Below are 21,598 nucleotides of genomic sequence, written 5' to 3' on the forward strand. Positions count from 1 at the left end.
GCTCACCTTTCCTTTATAAATCCCAATATGTGGTCAAGGCCATAAATCTCATCTCATTATTGGGGGAAACATAAGCAGGAAAGTTTCTTAAGAGCAATTTTTTGGGGTTGGCAAAGTTACATAGAAATGTAAAGTAAAATGTGGTTTAAAAAGTTTTTAAACCACATTCAAGCTGCAGGAACAAAAATGACTGATAATGCACAAACATGTTTTATTCTCAGTAAGCAAATTATTGAAAAGTAAAACTAAAATTCAAATGTTGCTTTTATTCAAGTTTTGTTCTGACTGATCTAATCTCTGCTTCACCTTTACAAACATTTAAGGCTCTAAATAAAAAAGCTTTAATGAGTAATATTCATCATAAACATTGATTAACTGAAATCTCTCCCAATACAAGTTATGGGATATTGAAATTATAACTTGTTAAGTTGCTTTATTTTTAACCCTTTTTTAGTTTTGCCATATCCTGGATGGATGAGAACTAAAAAGTAGATAGAAATGAATATCTGGGGAATATAAGTTAAACTAACACTTAAATCACTGTGCTTTATATAGAAAAATATTCAGATTTTATTTTGTGGTTTTAAAGGCTCTACGTTGAAGAGAGTGAGAAATAAAGTTATAACTTTTAGTTTTTTCTATCTGTTCTGGGCCCCCACTCTGAGCTGGTCCACTTCCTCAGCTCCTCCCTCCCGTTTCAAACTCTAATTAACTAAAAGTTAAAGAGCTAAATATAAATGAGATGTTTGACAAAAAAAGCTGAAGTCTATGAAAGCAGTGTAGCAGTTTTGCTAATAAGGCAGTTTATCATAATTCAGCCAAAGTAATAAATTAACAAACTGCAGTCTGATTATTGTTAATGTGTTTCTTCTTATTGAGCAGTGAAAGCAAATAAAATGTTTACATGTCTTTTGTTTTAAGTATTTACTTTTTATTTGTGCTGCAGAGCCACAGCTAGCAGCTAACAGCTAGCAGCTAACAGTTAGCAGCTAGCTCCTCTCTTCAGTGGCTCTAACGGAGCCGGTACCGTTCCTGCTGTTGCTCCTCCTACACTTTGGACTCAACCATTGTTCTAACCTAAAAATTAATTCTTATTTTTTTCTTAGAGAAATTGCAGATTTATTTTGCTCTTTATATCTTTTGCGTTTTCATGTTGATATTGTTTAAATGCATTTCTTCAATTATGTTTTTTTGGGGAAAATTCTAGACTTTTCCAAGATTGGGGGGTCTGGACCCCTCCGGCCCCTGCGGGATTTACACCTATGTATGTGGGAAACAGAGCAGCTGCTGGTCCAAACCCATCAGATGGGAAGACAAGCTGCAGGTTCTGGTTCTGGTTCTGAGCTGCAGTTGGCTCCAGGGCACTTGGGCAGGGTTTGGCCCGGTTTTGTGAGAACCTGCGGCTCAGTTTGAAAGTTTCCCCTGACCTGAGGGGAAGCTCTTCCTCCTCCTCTTCCTCAGGATGATGACAGAGGCTGAAACGCTGCGTTTGCAGCAGCACGGCCTGTACGGCAAGCTGCTTTCACATAAAATCAGGTTCATACGCTCTAGATGAATTCACAATGCATTTAGATGGAAACAACATTCTGACTTGAACAAAGGTTATTACAGATTTCTGCATTTACATTTTGAAGAATAATTCAAGACATTTTTCAATCTCATTTTGTTGAATCAAGATTTGCTAAGTGAACATCCCTAAATACAATTTAAGATGTCTCAAACTTAATGACCAGTCAAAATGACATTTTAAAGTATTTGAATTATTGACTTGTCCGCAGGCCCCCTGGGCTGCCACTGAGCTGTCCAAACTGTTGCCTGCAGGATTTTGGGTTTCCTGCACAAAATTGTCAGAAAAGGCCTCAATGTGGAAAAGTTCAGCAGTGTGGAAAATACGGAAAACACAAACATTTCTGAAGTTGAAGCCTGGAGAATTTCCTATTTATTACCTCCAAAGACAAACGGTTCACTGAAAAACAGTTGAGGAGCAGAACCTGAAACCGGCTGAAAATGGAGCATTTTAAAAAACTCCCATTGCTGAAAATGCTGCATAAATCTGAGATGTTTAGACAGAGGAAATATTCCAGATATCAGTGATGTGATTCCGACAGGTCAGAATATTCATTCAAGATATCTGAAGTAGAAAAGCAGCCCAGATAAAAATGTTCCAGATGCCACTGATTTATTGGAGATGTTTTAAAATGAATCATGATGAATCTGTCGGTGTGGAACAGACCTGTTAGCCTGTTAGCATGTTAGCATGTTGGTCTGGAGCATCTGACTGTCATGTTTAGCTCGCCTTTACTTTCTAGAAGGTGCCGGTTGTTATAGAAGTTGTAGGGCTCTTTGCCCAGGGTGCTTCTGTGTGAGGGGCGGCGGATTGCACAGATTGTTTTTGTTCTCGCTTGTTTGTCACTTTAATGTTTCAGATCATCAAACAAAGAAAACCTGCTGCTGCACAGCAACCTGCTGCCAGAGCTACGCTGTGAATACTTTTTCAGTTTGAAGAGAATTTTCATTCCCAGTAGATTCCCAGTGATGCCGCTGGTCTGAGACTGGGAGCAGCTGCCAGCGCTCCTGAGCCAGGCAGGCGTCTGTCCTGCGTTTCTAGCCGGGAGAAACGCTGAGAATATTTAGAAAAAATACCTGCTCACCTTTCCTTTAGAAATCCCAATATGTGGGAACAGAGCAGCTGCTGCTCCGCCGTCGCCTCCATAAAAACATCTTAATGTGAATTAGTATAAAAACCCAGAGGTCTGCCGCCACGGGAAGCAGTTACCATGGCAACGGCCTTGTTTGTAGCAGAATAGTATTTATAATAGTTATTATATATTTTATTTAAAAGGTGCTTTCACTTCACAAAATAACAATGGAAGATAAATTTCCAAATGAACCCTAAAGATCTCAGAGCAGCAGAGCGTTCAGCCGGGATTTAAACGTTTCTTCTGAATCCAGGAATCATGAGCAGAAGTTACATTTACAGAGTCCAGATGATTTCTGTCCATAAGGCGCATTCACAAAGCGGGCGGCTCCACTGGAGGACGGCTGCAGCTGGACCGGTACCGGTACCGGTACCTGCTTTAAGTTCTGCTCAGAGCTCCAGGATGATCAGTCTGGATGAATCTAAACGATCAGAAACCAGCAGATCAATCTGATCTCTGATCAATGGCTCCATGTTCTCCATCAGAGCCAAAGCTCCTCAGGTAGCGGCTCACCTTGATGCAGCTGCTGATATACCTGGGATTGTCTCCACACCTGATCACCTGATCAATAATCAAACTGTTTGATCAGCCCTGGTTTCTCTCTAGTGAGAATAAATAGATGCATTCAGACGATGAGTTTCATCTTTATGAGACACAAACTGAGCAACATGATTATTTACACTGAGTTTTTCTCATCCTGTATTTTCTTTATTTTGTGTTAGCTTATTGTCTGAGGATAAATGTGGTTCAGTTTCATCGTTTAAACACTAAAATATTAAAATCATGAAAAATCATCTGGTTTGATGCTTCCTGGTCTAAATAACTGAATATTGTCATCAGATTTTAGTTATTTAGGTTTCTAGTTTATTGTCCACAGAAAAAGTTTCTGTTTCTGCTGCACATTTTCACGCCAGCGAAAACGTGTGAATATATTTACATTTTCATGCCTTGTTCATTTTTCTACATGCTGACTTTTGCGTAAAATATGACACAGCAGATTTTGTGTGCGTACAACGCTTTAGACATGAGGCCCTGGTTCTGGTGAAAAAGATCCTGCTCAGCCAATCACTGAGCTGTTGGCATTAAATGATCGTCCAGTTATTACAGGTTCTGGTACTAGTAGCAAGAAAAATGATATCTCTGTCCTGGCTCAAGCTTTTGCCTCCCACCCTTCAACAATGGCAAGAAAGATTGAAGAATGTGTATAATGGAAAAAATAACAGCAAAACTTCACGTAAAAATGGACATTTTTCTGTGTATGGACCCCAGCTAATTCCCTCTTTGAATGGCCACATGGAAAAAGATGCTATGGGTTATAAAAAGCTGTCAGCCCCTTTGCATGTCTCTCTCTTTTAATGGAAACACTGGATTTGTGCATCTTGCTTTCATGTGAGCCCATGAGAACCTTTCTAAGAAACGTCAATTGCCAAAATGGATTTAAATGTTTGCTGAGCCCCTTTTTTCTCTCTCTCCCTTTTGTTGTATTATGTAAGTGCTTGTATAAATATAAATATGCATATATGTTGGTTACATAACATTCTTAAATAAAGAATGTTAAAAAAAATTATCATCCAATCAGAAAGTTAAGAACCTCTTATTTTTGACCAGGGTGTCATTTAAGTCCCAGATTCAGAAAGTTTCTGGGGTTTTCTTTTTCACCATGGGAATATCGTCAACGTCAGTAAAACCGTCTCTAACTGATCCATGAATCTCTTCAGGTTGGAACTCGTTAGGATTGTTTCCTCATCCTGCCTCCTGTTTGCGGCTCTGAGCTGCAGGATATCAGTGTCTCCACACTAAAGCTATTAATGTGGCCCTGACCAGGATTAGCCGCTAACCAGGCTAAGCCCAGAGTCAGCAGAACATGGGATTGGAGCCTCCTGACTCTGATCAGCGCCATGCAGCTGCTGCAGGACTCCACGCCCCCTGCTGAGCATGCAGGCCGCTGCTGCAGGGTCAAAGGTCACAGGGTGGCACGAGCAGATCAATCTGATCCAGCCCTCTGCTGGACGCAACTGTAACAGCATGAATATGTTCATCCTATTCATCCTGTTACAGCATGAACGATGCGGCCGCATGAACGGCATCATGAACGGCATCATGAACGGCATCGTTGATGAATTGAAGTTCCTGCGGAGCAGTCCAAACATTTTGGTACACCACAACAAGCTACATATCTAATAATTAAACATAAAGTTCTCAGATTTATTGGAAAATGATTATAGATTCCAAACTTAAACAGGGATTTGAAGCTTTGCCCCATTAACAGAAATGTTAGAACTTGTTAAGGTATTGATTGGAAAAAAAATGAACAAAACCTAATTAATTCTGAGGACAAAAGTCAGGCTTTAGTTCAACTGTTTGAAAACGTTTCTTGTCTAACAAAGTTTTATAAATTTCATTCGAAACAGGTTTGTTCCCGCTCCACTGCCCATCCAGCACCTCTGGATGTGTTACCATGGAAACGGGCCACACCAGGCGCCGCTGCTGACTGACAGAGGGAATGTTTGAACATTCAACCCTCCTGGACTTTGCTCCTTCAGCCGCCGGCCTGCGTCAATGACATCACTTCCTGCTGTGACTCACCTGAGGCTGTGCAGCCAGGTGAGGCTGGATCGCCTGACGAGCCTCTGATGAAGATCAGAGCAGCTGCTGCGCTGCGGCCGCATCGCTCACCCAGGAGCAACACTTTATCAGGGTCACCATGGAGACCCGGTCACCATGGAGACCCGGTCACCATGTCCACCAGAGGACGGGTCCATCAGGAATCTGATCAGAGAATCGGTTAAACCTTCAGGTGTTTTCCTGCAGCGCTGATCAAACATCCAATCAAACTCCCACTGCAGCTGTAGCAGTCAGTGTTCAGGCGTTTTCCAGACTTTGTTTTCCTGAAGAAGGCAAAGTCTTAGGTCCTTCAGAGTCGCGGCGTCTGAACACTGAAACATGCAGAGAACAGATCCAGGCTGTGTGTGTGTGTGTGTGTGTGTGTGTGTTGTAATATTAAATCTCTATTTCAACCAAACAAGCAGAGAAAAGAGCAAATGTTGACTTTTCCTCTGTTTTTACCCAGACTAACAGATTAGATCCTACAAGAAGTTTGATTTGCTGCACCAGGAGAAAAACGTCTTCAAATGTTTGGTTTTGATCATTACAACATCTAGAACATTTACATTTTTAAATGTTATAAAAGTTATACAATATGCTGAGTATACTCCATTTGTCACTACATCTTAATAAACTCCACGTTCTCCTACAACTCGTCTACCTGGTTCAACTCTTCCATGTTTTTCTGTCTGGGTCTTCCAGGGTTGGAACCGGCCAATCAGAGGAGAGACTCCCAGACACCTTCAGCCAATAAGGAGCCAGCGCTTCCTCTGACCCTTCAGAGCCTCAGAGAGGAATTCCTGTTGATGCTGATGTGGAAAAGTCTGCTCACTGAGTCATGCAGCCCGAGTGTGTGTGTGTGTGTGTGTGTGTGTGTGTGTGTGTGTGTGTGTGTGTGTGTGTGTGTGTGTGTGTGTGTGTGTGTGTCATCTGGTGTATAAACACCACACCCTGTCCAGTCCTGGATCATAACGGAGCTGCTGCGTGTCTGAAGGTAAGAACTCATCTCTTCACGTCGTTTCAGGTTTTAGTTTTCGGTTCTTCGGTCTGAAGGAACCAGACTTTCCTTCTGAACATCACAGCAGCAGAGAGAAGTTGCTTTGTGAACTTGTTGACTTTTAACTCTGAAAATCTAAGCTTCTGCTGAAAACCTTCAAAATAAGAGCATGAGCCATCTCTTCTCACCAACATGAAGGATCTAATCTGAAGCTAAATGAATCCATCTCTGCGTTATTACGGCTCACAGCAGGAATATCCTCAGAGGCTGACAGAGAGGAGACTCCAGAGGGGTGCGCCTCCAGCCCGTGAACTCTGACCTCATCAGACGTCCAGATAAAGACAGCAGTTAAAAATGTGGACTGGCCCTTTAACAGCCTGGTTACTAAGTGATGAAGGTTGTAGTTACCTGGTCAAAGGTGGATGAAGCTCTTCTAATGCCGACTTAACGAACCTTCAACGCCGCTCAGATCGCCGAGCGACGCCGCAGTTACGCAACCAGCCGCGCATTCCTGCAGCTCTGAGCGCGTCTCCTTATCTGCAGACGCGCCTTCAGGAAGGCTCGGCCCGGTCAATAAATCAAACACACCCCGCTGGTTCAGGGTTCACGGGCCGGACTCTGGAACCGACTGATCTCCTGATTAATCCGATTCCTCTGGAAGATCACGATGACCCGGATGTTCATCACCTCCATCACGTGTTTTTATTTAAGAATAACATGGAAAATGTGCAAAAATATGTAAATGACATGAGAGAAAACGAACAGGAAAAGTAAGTACAAACATCTGGCCAAGTTCAGTGAGCCGAATCCAGAGTTAGCAGTTAGCAGCTAGCAGTTAGCAGCTAGCAGTGAGCGGACCGAGTCTGGGCCGATGAAGGTTCTGAAGCTTCGCTGCTAACGATGCATCAGAGGAAACGGCTAACGCAGTCGGAGGAGTCTGATTTCAACATGGCGACACCCGCAGCATCGCTAACCAACGTCGCTACAAGCTAGCATGACTTTTAATCTGTTCAGGTCAGAGCTGCAGGCGCTTCCTGCTGCTGCTGAGCGGATATATTGAATCATGAAGTTATCAAAAATCGGAACTGGAGGTGGTTTGAGTTGCTCAAAGCTCCAAAGCTCCAAAGGGAAATATCAACGGAACATCAAGTGGCTACAGTGGAGACCGGTCCAAGGTCCAAAAGGCGGAACCAGAGAAAATCTGGTGGAAGGAAAATCAATAAAGATCAGAAAGTAGAAAACTGAACATAAAATGAACTAAACCTGGACAAACAGCCGACAGACAGAAAACAGGAAGTAAACACAACAAGAAGTATCAGGCTTACCAAAATAAAACAGGAAACTAAAAGCTATGATTCAAAGTTTATGAGACTTTGCAAAATAACAGAAGTCCAACATGTGAGGACACGGCGTCCCCCAGGAAGGACACAGTGTCTCTGGGTCAGGACGCCAGACCAGAACCGCTGGGTTCTGCTAACAGGAAGTTCTAATGCTAACAGGAAGTTCTTCTGCTAACAGGAAGTTCTTCTGCTAACAGGAAGTGCCTGTTGTGTCCTGCAGGTGGATCCATCATGGCGCTGGTGTCGGAGTTCCTGGGTCAGCTGACGTTGTCTTATGGAGGGGTGAGTCTCCTGGTGCACTGAGCTCCAGCAGGGGGCGCTCTGCTCTATCGCTCTACAATTATTAGTCATTGGTGACACATTTCTGTTTTTATCAGCCACTTTAACAATGAACTCTGATTCTATCATTTATAAAAAATAAACAAATAAAATGTGAAACAGAGAGAGAGAAACAGAGAGAGAGAAACAGAGAGAGAGAGAGAGAGAAAGAGAGAGAGAGGTTTAGGTTGGTCAGTGAACAGGTTTCAGTGAGAGGCATGGAGGTGGAAGCATTATGCTCAGGGCTGAATGTTTGTCTATGGAAGGGGCGTGGCTACACACCTGAGGGGACGTGACTCACCTGTACGGTGGCATCCAATCAGAGGCGAACCGGACCGGACCGGTTCGGTTCCTCTGAATGCAGCAGCTGCTGCCGATTACATTCCAGCTCAGACTCAGACTCGGTTCTGACCCGTTTTAACCCAGGATGCGTCTGCAGCCGGTTCCATCCCAGCAGGTGGTTCTGAAGGTTTCTAGATCTGGTCCAGAACCGATTCAGGTTCTGAAGGTTCTGCTTCCTCTGCCTGCAGGAGGAAGAGCCCAAATTCCCCACCGTGGTTCCGGTCCGAGACTTTGACCCGGCCCGGGACGCCGCCCGGATCGAGACGGCCATCAAGACCAAAGGTGAGGGTTTGGATCCCGAGGAGCCCAGGAGCCAGGCAGGGACCAGTCTGACCTCTGACCTTTCCTCCCAGGCGTGGATGAACAGACCATCATCGACATCCTGACCCGGCGGAGCGCCGAGCAGCGCCGGGAGGTCGCCTTCGAGTACGAGCGCATCGCCAAGAAGGTCAGAACCAGGTTCTGTGGAACCGGAGCAGAGTCAGAACCACGGTGGATGTGGACCGAGATCTATGAAACCCCATAGATCTATCTGAGATAGATGTGTAAAGTGTGTCTTGATATTTATTATTAGTTTTATTCGCTCTATGAGAAACTCAAAGCATGAAAAGAAAAATGTTGGAACGGAGAAACATTCAGACAGAATGACCATCCTGGAAATTTAAGTTCAATTTAAGACTTTAAAAGAGAAATGTAGCTTTTATTTTATTTCAGGATTAAAATCAGCCCAAAATAATGATCAACGGAATAAAATGAAAATCATACCAGCTCACCGTCAGTTACGTTTTCATTTCATTTTCAAATTCAATCATTAATTTAAATCAACTTACCGGTAAACATAATTAAAATATGCAAATAAATAACTGAGCAAGCATTCTAACGTCTGTATTTCATAGAAAACTTGTTCATTTAACTGGACAGTTACGTTGAAAAATGCTGCATCCGGTTAGCATAGCCGCCTGAAATGAGTCAAAAATACTGCAAATAGAAATAAATCATGTAGCCGAATCCAGGCGCATGATTTCAAATGAATTATTATAGTTCAATTAAACTCCAAATCTGAAAACAACCCTTCTAAGAATGGAGTTTCACAGTGGCCATAACAGCGTCACAAAAAACGGATTTAAACAGGTAAACAAAGTCACATATTGCTATAAATGGAAACATACCGAGCTTACGGCTCAGTAACGGCCTGGAGACGTTTGGAAGTTCAATCGGTGGTAAACTGATCAGGACAATCAGGGAAGGACTTACTGATCATGTGAAGTTATTCATGTCTCCCTCTGGTGGTTGCAGAAGGAACTGAATATGTCAGTATGAATGTATCTGTTGTGCAGGACCTGAGTGTTGCCCTGAAGGGGGCGCTGTCCGGCGCTCTGGAGGCCCTGCTGCTGGGCCTGATGAAGAGCCCGGCCCAGTATGACGCCTCGGAGCTCAAAGCCTCCATGAAGGTCAGAGCTAACTGCCAGCAGCGGCAGCGCCACCTGCTGGTCACTGCAGGAAGCTCAGCCCGCTGCAGAGGGATCGCCGGCCTGACCCGGTTCTGTTTGGTTCTGGATCTGTGCAGGGCCTGGGGACCGACGAGGAGACGCTGATCGAACTGGTCTGCTCCAGGAACAAAGAGGAGCTGGCAGAGATCAAGAAGGCTTACAGAGAGAGTGAGTGACAGAGACGGACAGGAAGAAGGTTCCTGGACTGCCAGAACCTTCTGGACCAGGTTCTGATCGGGTTTACTCTGACGTTCCGTTCTCTTTATTTGGTCTCTGCAGTGTTTAAGAAGGAGGTGGAGAAGGACATCTCAGGAGACACATCGGGAAATTTTGCCAAGCTGCTGCTGGCTCTGGTCCAGGTACCACAGAACCAGAACCGGGTCTCTGCTCCAAGTCTTCATGCAGAACCGACTGGACCAAAATGGACTGGACTGGACCAGACTGAGTAGAATACTCTGACTTAAATCCTGATGGTTAATCTTTTTAAAGTCAGCTGGAAGATCTGACTGTTGGTTCTGATCCGGTTACTGTAAACCAGCAGAACCTATACCAAGTAATTAGATTAGTTACCATGACAATGCAGGTAATACACACTCTACATCATGATGTCACCAGGTGACTGAACTCGATGTTTAGATATCGGCCAAAACTTTCTCCATCTGAACAGAAACTGAGGTTATTAAAGAGGACGATCAGTCAGTTTATAGGTCAGGATGACCTTTGACCTGAACCTTCAGGGCTGCATAAAAATCTTCTAGCAGCTGCAGAACATTTCCAGAACCAGAGACTAAAGTCTCAGATCAGAGAAACTCATCCAGGCTTTAGTTTCTCTTTAGTGGCTTTGATTCCTGCAGCAGGTCTGACTGGCAACCCAACGGTCCAGAACCTGCTGCTGGAGTTCTGACTAGAACCAGGACCATAGAGAACTTTGACCTGCCTTCTGGCTGAAATGTGACCAGAACTAGTGAACCTCTGAACGTTTCCTTTCGCCTCCAGACCAAAAGAGACGAGCCGAGCAACGTGGTGGACTACCAGAAGATCGACGACGACGCCAGAGTGAGTACGCTTCAGAACCGGGTCAGAAATGTTCACTTGTTAGTTCTCGCAGCCTCAGGTGCCCGACTACCCATGTTGTCTATTTTCTTCTTCTTTACGACTCCGAGTCCGACTCGTTTGGACTCTGGGTCCGGCTCATTCCGGACTTTTGTTCTGACTCGAGCTCCGAGTCATTATCATGATTTCTGGTGTTTATTTAAAAAGCGACTCAGTTCATATTGTTTAGGTTCTGATGGGTCGGGCTTGGTGTTTGGACCTCTAACTTTAGAGTTGTGTTCTGACCCGGTTTACCTGCGGTTCCGTGCTCAGGTTCTGTACGAGGCCGGGGTGAAGAGGAAGGGGACGGACGTTGGCTCCTGGATCTCCATCATGTCCCAGAGGAGCATCCCTCACCTGCAGAAAGGTACTGAGGAGTTCAGTCAGACTGACAGGTTCTGGCCCGGTTCGGCCTGCTGCGGGTCCGGGCCGGCTCTGTTGGGTCACCATGGTAACTGTCCTCCGTCCTGTGTGCCAGTGTTTGAGCGCTATAAGAGCTACAGTCCATACGACATGAAGGAGAGCATCAGGAAGGAGGTGAAGGGAGACCTGGAGAAGTCCTTCCTCACTCTGGGTACGTTCCATCCTCGGGTCCAATCAGAACCCACCAGAACCTCCTAACTGACTCTGCTTTCCTCTCAGTGGAGTGCTTCGAGAACCGGCAGCTGTACTTTGCCAACAAACTCTACGAAGCCATGAAGGTAACCAGAACCACCGTGTGCCTCTGATTGGGTTTCTGGGCCCTGGTTCTGATCCGTGGTCGGGTTTTGACCTGCTGTCTGTTCCTTCAGAGTAAAGGAGCCAAGGAGAAGGTGGTGACCCGGATCCTGGTGTCCCGCTGCGAAGTGGACCTGATGAGGATCAGAACCGAGTTCAAGAGGCAGCACAAGAAGTCTCTGTACCAGACCATCGCTGTGAGTCACTGCAGTGTCCCACGCAGGCCGAGACCCTGAACGCACCACAAGCTTCAGGGTCTGACCCCCAAACCAGCATTTCAGGAAAATATGCTGCATCTGTTTCCACGGTAACCGATATCGGATCTGCTTCCATGGTAACTGCTGATAGCAGACCCTGTTGGAACACAGGAAGTAGTAACTCTGCTCTCTGGTTCAGATCTGAGGAGTCCTTCAGTCGGTTCTGATCCGTTCAGTCGGTTCTGGATCAGCCTCAGGAAAACGGTTTTCATCTTTATGAAACCTAAAAATGAATCAGCTTCTTCACTCCCAGAGTTCCCAGTGGTCAGAGTTAATGGTCACAGTGTGATTCCCAGCAGACAGCAGATTCAGTCCCATGTGGATGAAATCTGGATCCTGGTTCTGATTCTGACTGAGACCTGGTTCTGTTGCAGGAACACACCAAAGGAGACTACCAGAAGGCTCTGCTGAGTCTGTGTGGAGGAGACGACTGAAAGGACCGCGTTTCCCAGCAGGCACCGGGGCGCAGCCGGTCATGTGACCTGTTGACCTTTGATTTGGTTTCTGCAATAAAAAAAGTCTGAAAAGCTGTTGAGGAGAGTCTGGTTTCTGAACGGCAGGGGGCAGCAGAGGCTCAGCAGGCAGAACTGAAACCAAACAAACATCTTTGTTTTTATTCTGACATTTTAATGTTTGAATTTAGGAACAAACTATAAACCTTAGAAACAGAAGAAACGTTTCACCTGATGGTTACAAATATCACAGCTAACTGTTTGGCTCTAAACTAAATATTTAGTTTTAAGCTTTATATGCAATTAGACATAACCAAATATTTAGATTGAGGTGGAATATTTAGCATGCTAAATGTTTAGCTTACAACTCGACTTTAGATCTTCAGATCGGAGCAAAGTTTGGAAACTAAATATTTAACTTTCTAACTGAATGTTTAGTTTGACTCTAAATATTTAGGTTGTAGTTAATAAACCCAAATTATTGATGTTAATGTTTGATTAAAACCCATAATCCTTACATGTCGGTTTGGTCGGAACCGGTAGTCCTACAGGTGGTGGCAGCAGTTGGATGTGGGCCCGGCCCAGACCGCGCCCCCTTCAGGTGAGATAAGGAAACACACCACCCTGATGAAGCGCTTCTCTCTCCCAGTTAAACCAGCTCCAGACCGGCAGGTGAACCGGTCGGTGTTGAGGCGTGTCCGGCCGCCTGTCCGTCCGGCGGTCCGGTCCACGGAACAGCAGAAGCAGGAAACAACAAATATTTCCCGCCGGAAGCTGCAGCGTGTTGAATCATCTTCCCTCAGACGTCTGTGCGCAGCGCCGCTTGCTTTGAAGCCGGGATTCATGGCCGCCGACTGAGCCGCCGCGTCTCATGTTCGTTCCGGGAGCATCCGGAGCTTCCGCAGCTGCATCCGGCTTTCATGTGTGTCAGCCGCGGCGGTGACGGAGCGGCTGACAGAGATGGAGGAGTCGCTGCCTGCAGGGCTGAGTGACGGCCGTCTGCGCTAATGCAGCCTGACGGGATCCTGATGGCGGCGCGTCGCTGCAGCAGCTTTAAAGAGCTGCGGCCTTTGATTCCCGCTCCTCATCCTGACAGCTCCGCTCCGCAGCCTCTTGCCTCTTTTGTGGGAAGTTTTGCAACAATTAGCATAAATGTTTCATGTCCCAGCGCCCCGCGCCGCCCCGCGCCGCCCCGCGCCGCCCCGCGCCGCCCCGGCTGCAGGAGCGGGATCCGGCTTTGGAAAGCGGCGCGGCGCAGGCAAACAGCCAAACATATGTTCCCTTTGTGGAATCTTTTATTGAACATATTTGGGAGCAAAGAGTGCGGAGTTTGATTCAGAGACTGTAAATCTCCACACTTGTTCCCATTATTTATTTCACAGCAACTTATTTACATTCTTGGTGGCGGTTACCTAGGGAACGCAGCTCCCTGCTGACGCACCAACTTTCAGGGAAGTGGAGCAGAAAAGTCAGGAGCAACTTTTCCTTCTGCAGCGCGAATCCTCTTCATCTGAGCAACAGCATCTGTCCGAACCGGTTCCGGTTAAAAACCCAAATAACCAGCAAACACGGAGACCGACTAACTTGCTTCAAATGACAGAAAATATTTGATTTGTGAATGAATGAATGAAAAATGAATCTTTTCCTTTTTCTGGGTGAATAAAACAAATTATTGCTGTTGCTTTTTGACAGAGTAGCTTTACAAACGGCTCCATCAGAACCCGGTTCGAACCCTGAGGCTTTTGGATCCGTTTGTCTCATAAAACATGTTAACACGGCGCCACGCCAGGTGCTAAAAGGTGAGCTCAGGCCCCGCCCACCTCCAGGTGCGCTGCCTCAGCAGAGGAATTTATGATCCGAATCATTCAGAACGTTCCTCTAACAGCCAGCTCCCATGGCCCGGTCCATCAGAACCAGAACAACCCGGAGCTTCAGAAATAAAATCTGCTCCTCGGGTTGGATCAATCAGAGAATCAACTGCTGCTGGAGATGGACCTGGTTCTGGTTCTGGAGGCTCTGCTGGTTCTTGTTTGGGTCGGAACTCAAACCACCAGGCTCGTTTGGTGGGGAAACATTAAAGGAGAGCACACAAAGGTTTTCTGATTAAATGAAAATTGAATTTATTAAATTATACTAAAGAAAAAAAAACCTGAAATGAAAAACCAAACTAGATTAATGCAAAACCCAAAACCAACCAGATCCGAACCGAACCAGATGTGGTACTGAGGAGGGAGATGGAAAAGTCTCCATCAGGCTGCAGCCGGAACACTCTGGATCTCAGAATGATCCAACAGAACCGAACTTCGGTTTTCAGCAAGAAATCCAGACCTGCTGGTCAGAACAGAACCGGGTTCGGTCCGTATCCGGTCGGGAAGATCTGGCATGGATCAGGAGGAACCGACTCTGATGGTTCAAAGGTCCAGAAAGTTCTTTTGCAACAGACGGGGAGTTCGGTACCTGGACGGGGAGGTCCGGTTGAGGTGACGGGTCGGTTCTGAGTTTGCTCAGCGAGATCCGGTTCAGACTAACTTAAAATGTGGTTTCTACTCTGGTCTCTTGGTTCTGGTCCATCCCCACCTCGTCCTCCGGTTCTGGTGAGGCCGACTCGGCCCGGTTGAGTTTGGTTCCCCGCTGGCCTGACCCGCCCACAGACCACGTAAGATGTGGACGCCGCCCTGTTGGGGAGCGGCGTGGTTCGGCCCACTGCCGCGGGTTCGATTCCCGGCCTGCTGACCGGGAATCGGCCTCGAATAAAGAGGCAGAAAAACCTAGAAAACGGTCTTGTTTCTGAAATGTACCATGAAAATAAACATTGATTGATTGATTGATTGATTGATTGATTGATTGATTGATTGATTGATTGATTGATTGATTGATCAGATTAACAGAAACCATCAATCCTTTTCTGCGTGGCTCAACGCGCCACAGACCGCAGGGCGGAGGCTCAGCAGGTGGAGAAGGAGAAGGTCCTGCTGCAGGACCAGCCAGGAAGAATGACGAAACGTTTGACTGCTGACGTCACCAGCAGAGAACTGGGACCATCAGAACCTCCTGACGTCACCAGCAGAGAACTGGGACCATCAGAACCTCCTGATGTCACCAGCAGAGAACTGGGACCATCAGAACCTCCGCTGGGTGACGCCATGAAAGTTACTGGATGTCAAAGAGCAGCAACAGCTTTTACCTTCGGTTGCTTTGCTAAAGATGAATGTAGCTGTAGCAGGAACCTCAGCTGGGAACGTTGGGAACGCTGGGAACGCTGGGAACGCCATGAGTCTCAGGAAGGTCTCCGGTTTCCTCCTCAAGCTGAAACTGGGCCCTCAGAATAATAATGACCTCCATTCATTATCACCCGCTTGAGTTTCATTTACTGCCAGATCCGACAATTAACGGGAGCAGCTGAGGAGGTGATGGAGGAGGTGATGGAGGAGGTGATGGAGGAGGGCGGGACGCCCAGAGGTCGCCCTCCACCTTCAGTGATAAATTAACTTCCTTAACCAGCCTTCCTCTCTTCCTCCTCCTCCTCCTCTTCCTCGCAGGTCCTCCTGAATGTTTCTGTTTCGTTCCTGCTCTTTTCCTCCTGATGTCTCAAAGTGTCTCCGTCCATCAGGAGTTTGTCCAGGTGAGTCTGATGGACGCCGCGCACGCGCACGCGGAAGCCCTGCGCGTGCGCGGCGTCCTGAGCTAAACACATATTAGCTTTCGGCGCCGCTGATCGCTCATCCGGCGGGGGACAAACACAATTACAGAGAAACTCCTGACCTCTGCATCTCCCTCCATTTAAATGTTTGATGTCTCATTGAATTAGTATCACAGTGTGAAAGACAAAGCTAATGGAAATGAGCCAGAGACAGCGCACTCTGCTGATTGGGCCGATATAATTAGAATAATATCACGTCCGGCGTTAATAAGAAGGAAAGGAAATAAATAACGGGCCGTCCGTTAATAGCTGCGGCGTTGAAATGTGCCGAGGCCAGCGCTTCTCCCTGTTTGCTCATGGGCCGCTGATCGCCCGAATATTGATGCGTCGGAGCGATCCGCAGCTTCTCCCTCCTGATTATTCATCTTGATAAATACATAAGGACGGACTAAATTATGGCTGTTTTTCAGCCGCCGCGGCTCCCTGAGAATTAGCTCCGCTGATGGATGGGAGAGTCTTTGGCTTTTCTCCACAAATATTCATTTTCCCGCTGACAGCCGTGAAGATGTGCTTTTCTTCTTCCACGGCTCTAATTGTTTTTCCTCCGGTGGACATTATTATTTGTCATTTTTAGGAAATTACCAGGAAACGAAGCAGCAGAGAGTGAACTCATATCTATGCGAAGTCGCTCCGGTTCTTCACCAGCTTTAAGAGAATTTAAAGGTCATAAATTCATATTAACTCGATATTTCATCCTCACAAAAACCTCAATAATTTATTCAAACTCTATTATATGCAGAACAATTAATTGTCATCTGGATTCAGTCTATTTTATATCAATAAAATATCTTTATTTTTAACTTTTAAAGGTCCAGCCGTCACGAATTGCTGCCATCTAGTGGTGGCTGACAAAATGAAGCTGTGAAAAATCCTTTTATCCATCAGGCAGAGACACTCTGGACATGTAACCATGGAAACGGTCCCAGACCGAAAAGGACAAATTAGACCAGCAGTGACGTTTGTGACCCGTAGAGAAAAAACAGGTTAATTCTGTTACTGTTTCAGCTAAAGTCCAAATTATCCTGCAGAAGCTTAGTGTCATTATTATCTATTGTTATTATAACTGGAATAAAAAAATGTCAAGTTCATTTCAGGGACTGTAATTAATCTCATTTTAATCTAAACCCTAAAGTGTCAGATTTCCAGTGTTGGTGTTAATTCAACACTAAGAGTCGCTGTTTTTCTTCTGTTAAACTTAAGCAGCTGATTTTTATAGCTCCTCCCACAATTCTGACGTGTCTGTGACGTCACGGGTTGACCGAGGAGCGGGGCAGCAGCATGGCGTCTTCTCCTAACCTAACACATGCCCCATGTTAAGATCATCATGTCTTTGATGATTTTTTATGGATGCATTAATTTTCCGTTTGCAGGAATATCGATTCATATATATAGTTTGCTTAACGTAAGTTTATTTGTTACACAAATGTTTAGTATTTTTGTTAGCAGCTAAGCTAGCCAACAGGTGGGCGGTTAACCCAACATTAAATCTGTCAGAAAAATCTGAAGGCCATTTCATGTTAGTCGTTTTCTGAAGTTTGTGGCTTTAGACGCCATAATGGTCAGAGTGGCTGTGCTGGACTGGTGGCTTGATCTGCGCCACTGGTCCAGCACTAGTTTTGCTTTAGAATAGTTATTTATTATCCTAACGTTTTTGCTATTTTTCCTGTTTTTCCTCCAGGCTGGGAAAAACAGGCCTTCTGCTGTTGGTTCCTGTGATTCTTCCTGCAAAGGCCACAAGAAGAATCGAACAGCTCAGGTCAAACTGTGGAGCTTGTTGTCAGATATGTGGTTCTTCTAAAGATGCTGCTTCTTTCTCATTGATTTAGTTTGAATGTAGCTGTGCTATATTTAGTAACTAACTATTAATTGTCTTCTTAGCATTTTGTCAAAGATGGGAGCCAGTGTTGAAGCCTTCCTCATTGGTGTGGAACCAGGACAGCCCTTCGTCCTGCATGTTGGTGAGAGCAGCACCAAAGACACTTCACCATCAGAGACCGTCTCTGACCGCCCCTGACCGTCTCTGACCGCCCCTGACCGTCTCTGACCGCCCCTGACCGTCTCTGACCGCCCCTGACCGCCCCTGACCGCCTCTGACCGCCTCTGACCGCCCCTGACCGTCTCTGACCGCCCCTGACCGTCTCTGACCGTCTCTGACCGCCTCTGACCGCCCCTGACCGTCTCTGACCGCCCCTGACCGTCTCTGACCGCCCCTGACCGCCCCTGACCGCCTCTGACCGTCTCTGACCGCCTCTGACCGTCTCTGACCGTCTCTGACCGCCCCTGACCGTCTCTGACCGCCTCTGACCGTCTCTGACCGCCCCTGACCGCCTCTGACCGTCTCTGACCGTCTCTGACCGCCCCTGACCGCCCCTGACTGCCTCTGACCGCCCCTGACCGTCTCTGACCGCCTCTGACCGTCTCTGACCGTCTCTGACCGCCCCTGACCGCCTCTGACCGCCCCTGACCGTGTCTGACCGTCTCTGACCGTCTCTGACCGTCCCTGACCGTCTCTGACCGCCCCTGACCGCCTCTGACCGCCCCTGACCGTCTCTGACCGCCCCTGACCGCCTCTGACCGTCTCTGACCGCCCCTGACCGCCTCTGACCGTCTCTGACCGTCTCTGACCGTCCCTGACCGCCCCTGACCGTCTCTGACCGCCCCTGACCGTCTCTGACCGCCTCTGACCGTCTCTGACCGTCTCTGACCGTCTCTGACCGCCCCTGACCGTCTCTGACCGTCTCTGACCGCCTCTGACCGTCTCTGACCGTCCCTGACCGTCTCTGCTCAGTGGTCTGCCATGTGGCCATTGTGTGCCATGGATGTTCCTGACCGTCCCTGGCAGTTTTCCATGACCTTTCAAAGCTTCACCTTCAGTGCAAAGTACCATAAATTCCTCTGCAGCTTCTGAACTTGAATCCAACCTGAACTTTTCCACATTGATGGATCAGAAAAATACCTGAAATGTCATCAAATTTCCCATGAATATGAAATAAACAAAAGGCAGAACCATCAGCGCTCTAACCAGTCTAACCAGGAAAACCAGTTTGTGTCCATCTTGTCAAGGCGTCCTCTGATCTGAGGACAAGATGTCAAACCGAACGGTCCAACCTGCGTCCAGCACCGAGGGGACAAAGACTGAACTTAAACTGACTATTTTAACTGATAGAAATGAACTAAATGAAGTTCTAAAGATAATCAGAGCAAACAGAGGAGCGGGACGGCCTGACGAGTTAACGAGTTCACCAGGTCCAGCACCTGGACGGTCCCCACAACGCTGCATGTTTCCTGCTGAACGTGGAGGAGGAGGAGGAGGATGAAGAGCGGAGCTGTTTACTGCCGGAGGAAAGCCAGAAACATTAAAGCTGAGCTGCCAGCCGACGCTCAGTTCATCTCACCGAAACAAGGCGGCGAATAAACACGGCGCTCTGAAGCTTCACAGGTGAGCTGCTGCCGCTGCAGGTGAACATGGATTATTATTATTATTATCATCGTCTGGCAGCGAAACACAAGAGGAGGAATCTGTTTACCACAAACACCAGAACATTTGTTCTGCTGCCGTTCTTTAAATACATTTATAGATTTTAAACTGCTCCTCGTTCTGTGTTCATTTATTTTTTTATTTAGCTAAAATCATCTCCTGTTTTCCATTTTCAGCAGACGGTTTTTTCTGCTCCACTTGATTCAAATAAGAAGTGACACTTCTGCAGATTTAACATTTAGTTCCTCAGGTGAAGCTGCAGCCTGATTACAGAGTTACTCAGAAATTAACAGAATAATTTATTCTGTCAAAAAAAACTGGGTTCATTTTTCAAAGTTACATTTTCACCATTATTCATAATATCATAAACGGAACTGTGCTAAAACAAATATTTAGTTTACAACCTTAAAACGGAGCTTCACACGAAGAATTCAGGTTTAATCATTTAGTTTGAGGCTAAATGTTTAGCTTGATAACTAGATAAGAAATATTTAACTAGCAAGCTAAATGTTTAGTTTCCAAGCAAAGCGTTTAGTTTCAAAATATTTAACTCTGACTAAATATCTGGCTTCAAACTAAACATTTTGCTCTGAGCTAACTAAATGTTTAGTTAGCTCACAGCTAGCCATTTACTTTCAAACTAAGTAGTTAGCAAACTAACTGAATATTTAGTTTGTAAGTTACATATCTAAGTACATATAAACGCACGTCCCTGAACGCACCACGGCCCTGAACGCACCACGGAACTGAACGCACCACGGCCCCGAACTCACCACGGCCCCGAACGCACCACGGCCCTGAATGCACCACCTCCTGTACGCACCGCGGCCCTGAAATCACCGCGGCCCTGAACTCACCACGGCCCCGAACGCACCATGGCCCTGAATGCACCGCCACCTGAATGCACCGCCACCTGAACGCACCGCGGCTGTCATCAGACCCCCCACGCGGCGCTGCAGAAAAGTGACAGCCCGGCTAATTGGGATTAATCCGGCTGCGGTTCGCGGCGGCGCTGCGATCAGACGCAGGCAGCATTGACCCAAACACAGAGGTGGATCTGGCCCGAGGAGAGCATCATTATTCCTAGATCCACCACAGAAGAAGACGCAGCCGCCTCCCTGGGACTCCTGGGTCAAGAACAAAAAGCCAGACGGAGGAAGAATGAGAGATAATCAAAGAAGCAGAAAGAGGAAAGAGCAGCTCAACCAGAATACAGAAGCAGCAGCAGCTTCAGTCTGGATCCTGCAGCCATCGCTTTGAATTACTGAACAAATCTTTCTGCTGAGAGTCGGAGTTAAAGGCAGGAAAAAATCTAAAATTCATCTGAGAGAGGAAGAGGAGGAGGATGAAGGCTGCCAACTGGAACAACATTTACAGAAACTTCCAGATCTAGATCCTGATTCTGATTCTGATCCAGATCCAGATCCACATGATCCAACCTCCGGGTCAGACCTGGTGAAGCACTCCTGGTTCTGAACAGAACCAATGGGTCAGTCTGCCAGCAGAACCATCACCTGGTACCGGCCCGGTTCATCAACGTTTGTCTCCCACATCATCCCGCCCGGGTCCAGGCCAGGAGCGCTGCTTTAACCACCAGGTCGTCCCAGCAGGGCGGAGTTAATGCCGCTGCAGAGTTATCATCCTCTCCTCAATCACAATCAGAACCGCCACCAGAACCGGCTCCGGCAGAACCAAGCGGTTCAGGATGGGAAGCTCTGCAGGATGTGAGACGTATGAAAGAAAAATGAAAACAAGCCAACAGGAAGAAGCTCCAACTTCCTGTTTAAAAACCATCAGGCTGCCATCGTTACCGGGAAGCAGGAATCAGACACGGAAAATGATCTCAAACACAATTATTCCTCGTTTACAAATTAAAACTAAACTCATTTAAGTGAGTAGTTTTGCTCGTCGGATCATTCAGGGCTCCTTTAACGCCTCCTCTCTCATCAGGAAGACGGAATAACTCAGCAAAACGTCTGGAAAAGTTCCTCTAATTGCTGCAACATCCATAAATAAATCCCTTGGAAAGGCGGAGACGCTGCAGCGGCTGATCCATGAAGAGTCCGTCTGGATTTAATGAAGAAATTAAGGACAGTTAATGTGGAAAGTAGC

At 46.6% G+C, this 21,598-nt stretch overlaps 1 protein-coding gene across 1 annotated transcript; it reads left to right on the forward strand.

Moving 5' to 3' along the window:
• The first annotated feature begins 6,246 nt into the window (after window positions 1-6,246).
• LOC102232071 (annexin A2-like) lies at window positions 6,247-12,389 on the forward strand. The gene is made up of 13 exons (XM_005816318.3): window positions 6,247-6,297; window positions 7,861-7,922; window positions 8,489-8,582; window positions 8,654-8,748; window positions 9,638-9,751; window positions 9,868-9,958; window positions 10,070-10,149; window positions 10,787-10,846; window positions 11,156-11,249; window positions 11,361-11,456; window positions 11,525-11,583; window positions 11,674-11,796; window positions 12,231-12,389. Exons 2-13 carry the CDS (start codon window positions 7,872-7,874, stop codon window positions 12,288-12,290), a joined length of 1,017 nt encoding a protein of 338 aa, XP_005816375.1. The 5' UTR covers window positions 6,247-6,297; window positions 7,861-7,871; the 3' UTR covers window positions 12,291-12,389.
• Window positions 12,390-21,598: the final 9,209 nt, after the last annotated feature.

The sequence above is a fragment of the Xiphophorus maculatus genome, chromosome 4 (genome assembly GCF_002775205.1).
Source record: "Xiphophorus maculatus strain JP 163 A chromosome 4, X_maculatus-5.0-male, whole genome shotgun sequence".
Lineage (NCBI taxonomy): Eukaryota > Metazoa > Chordata > Actinopteri > Cyprinodontiformes > Poeciliidae > Xiphophorus > Xiphophorus maculatus.

Bases quoted from the DNA above. Each gene is read 5' to 3' on its own strand.
- LOC102232071 (XM_005816318.3), top strand. From the start codon at position 7,872: ATGGCGCTGGTGTCGGAGTTCCTGGGTCAGCTGACGTTGTCTTATGGA. The intron at 7,923-8,488 runs GTGAGTCTCCTG...CTCTGCCTGCAG, and splicing joins TGACGTTGTCTTATGGAGGG to GAGGAAGAGCCCAAATTCCC. The intron at 11,797-12,230 runs GTGAGTCACTGC...GTTCTGTTGCAG, and splicing joins CTCTGTACCAGACCATCGCT to GAACACACCAAAGGAGACTA.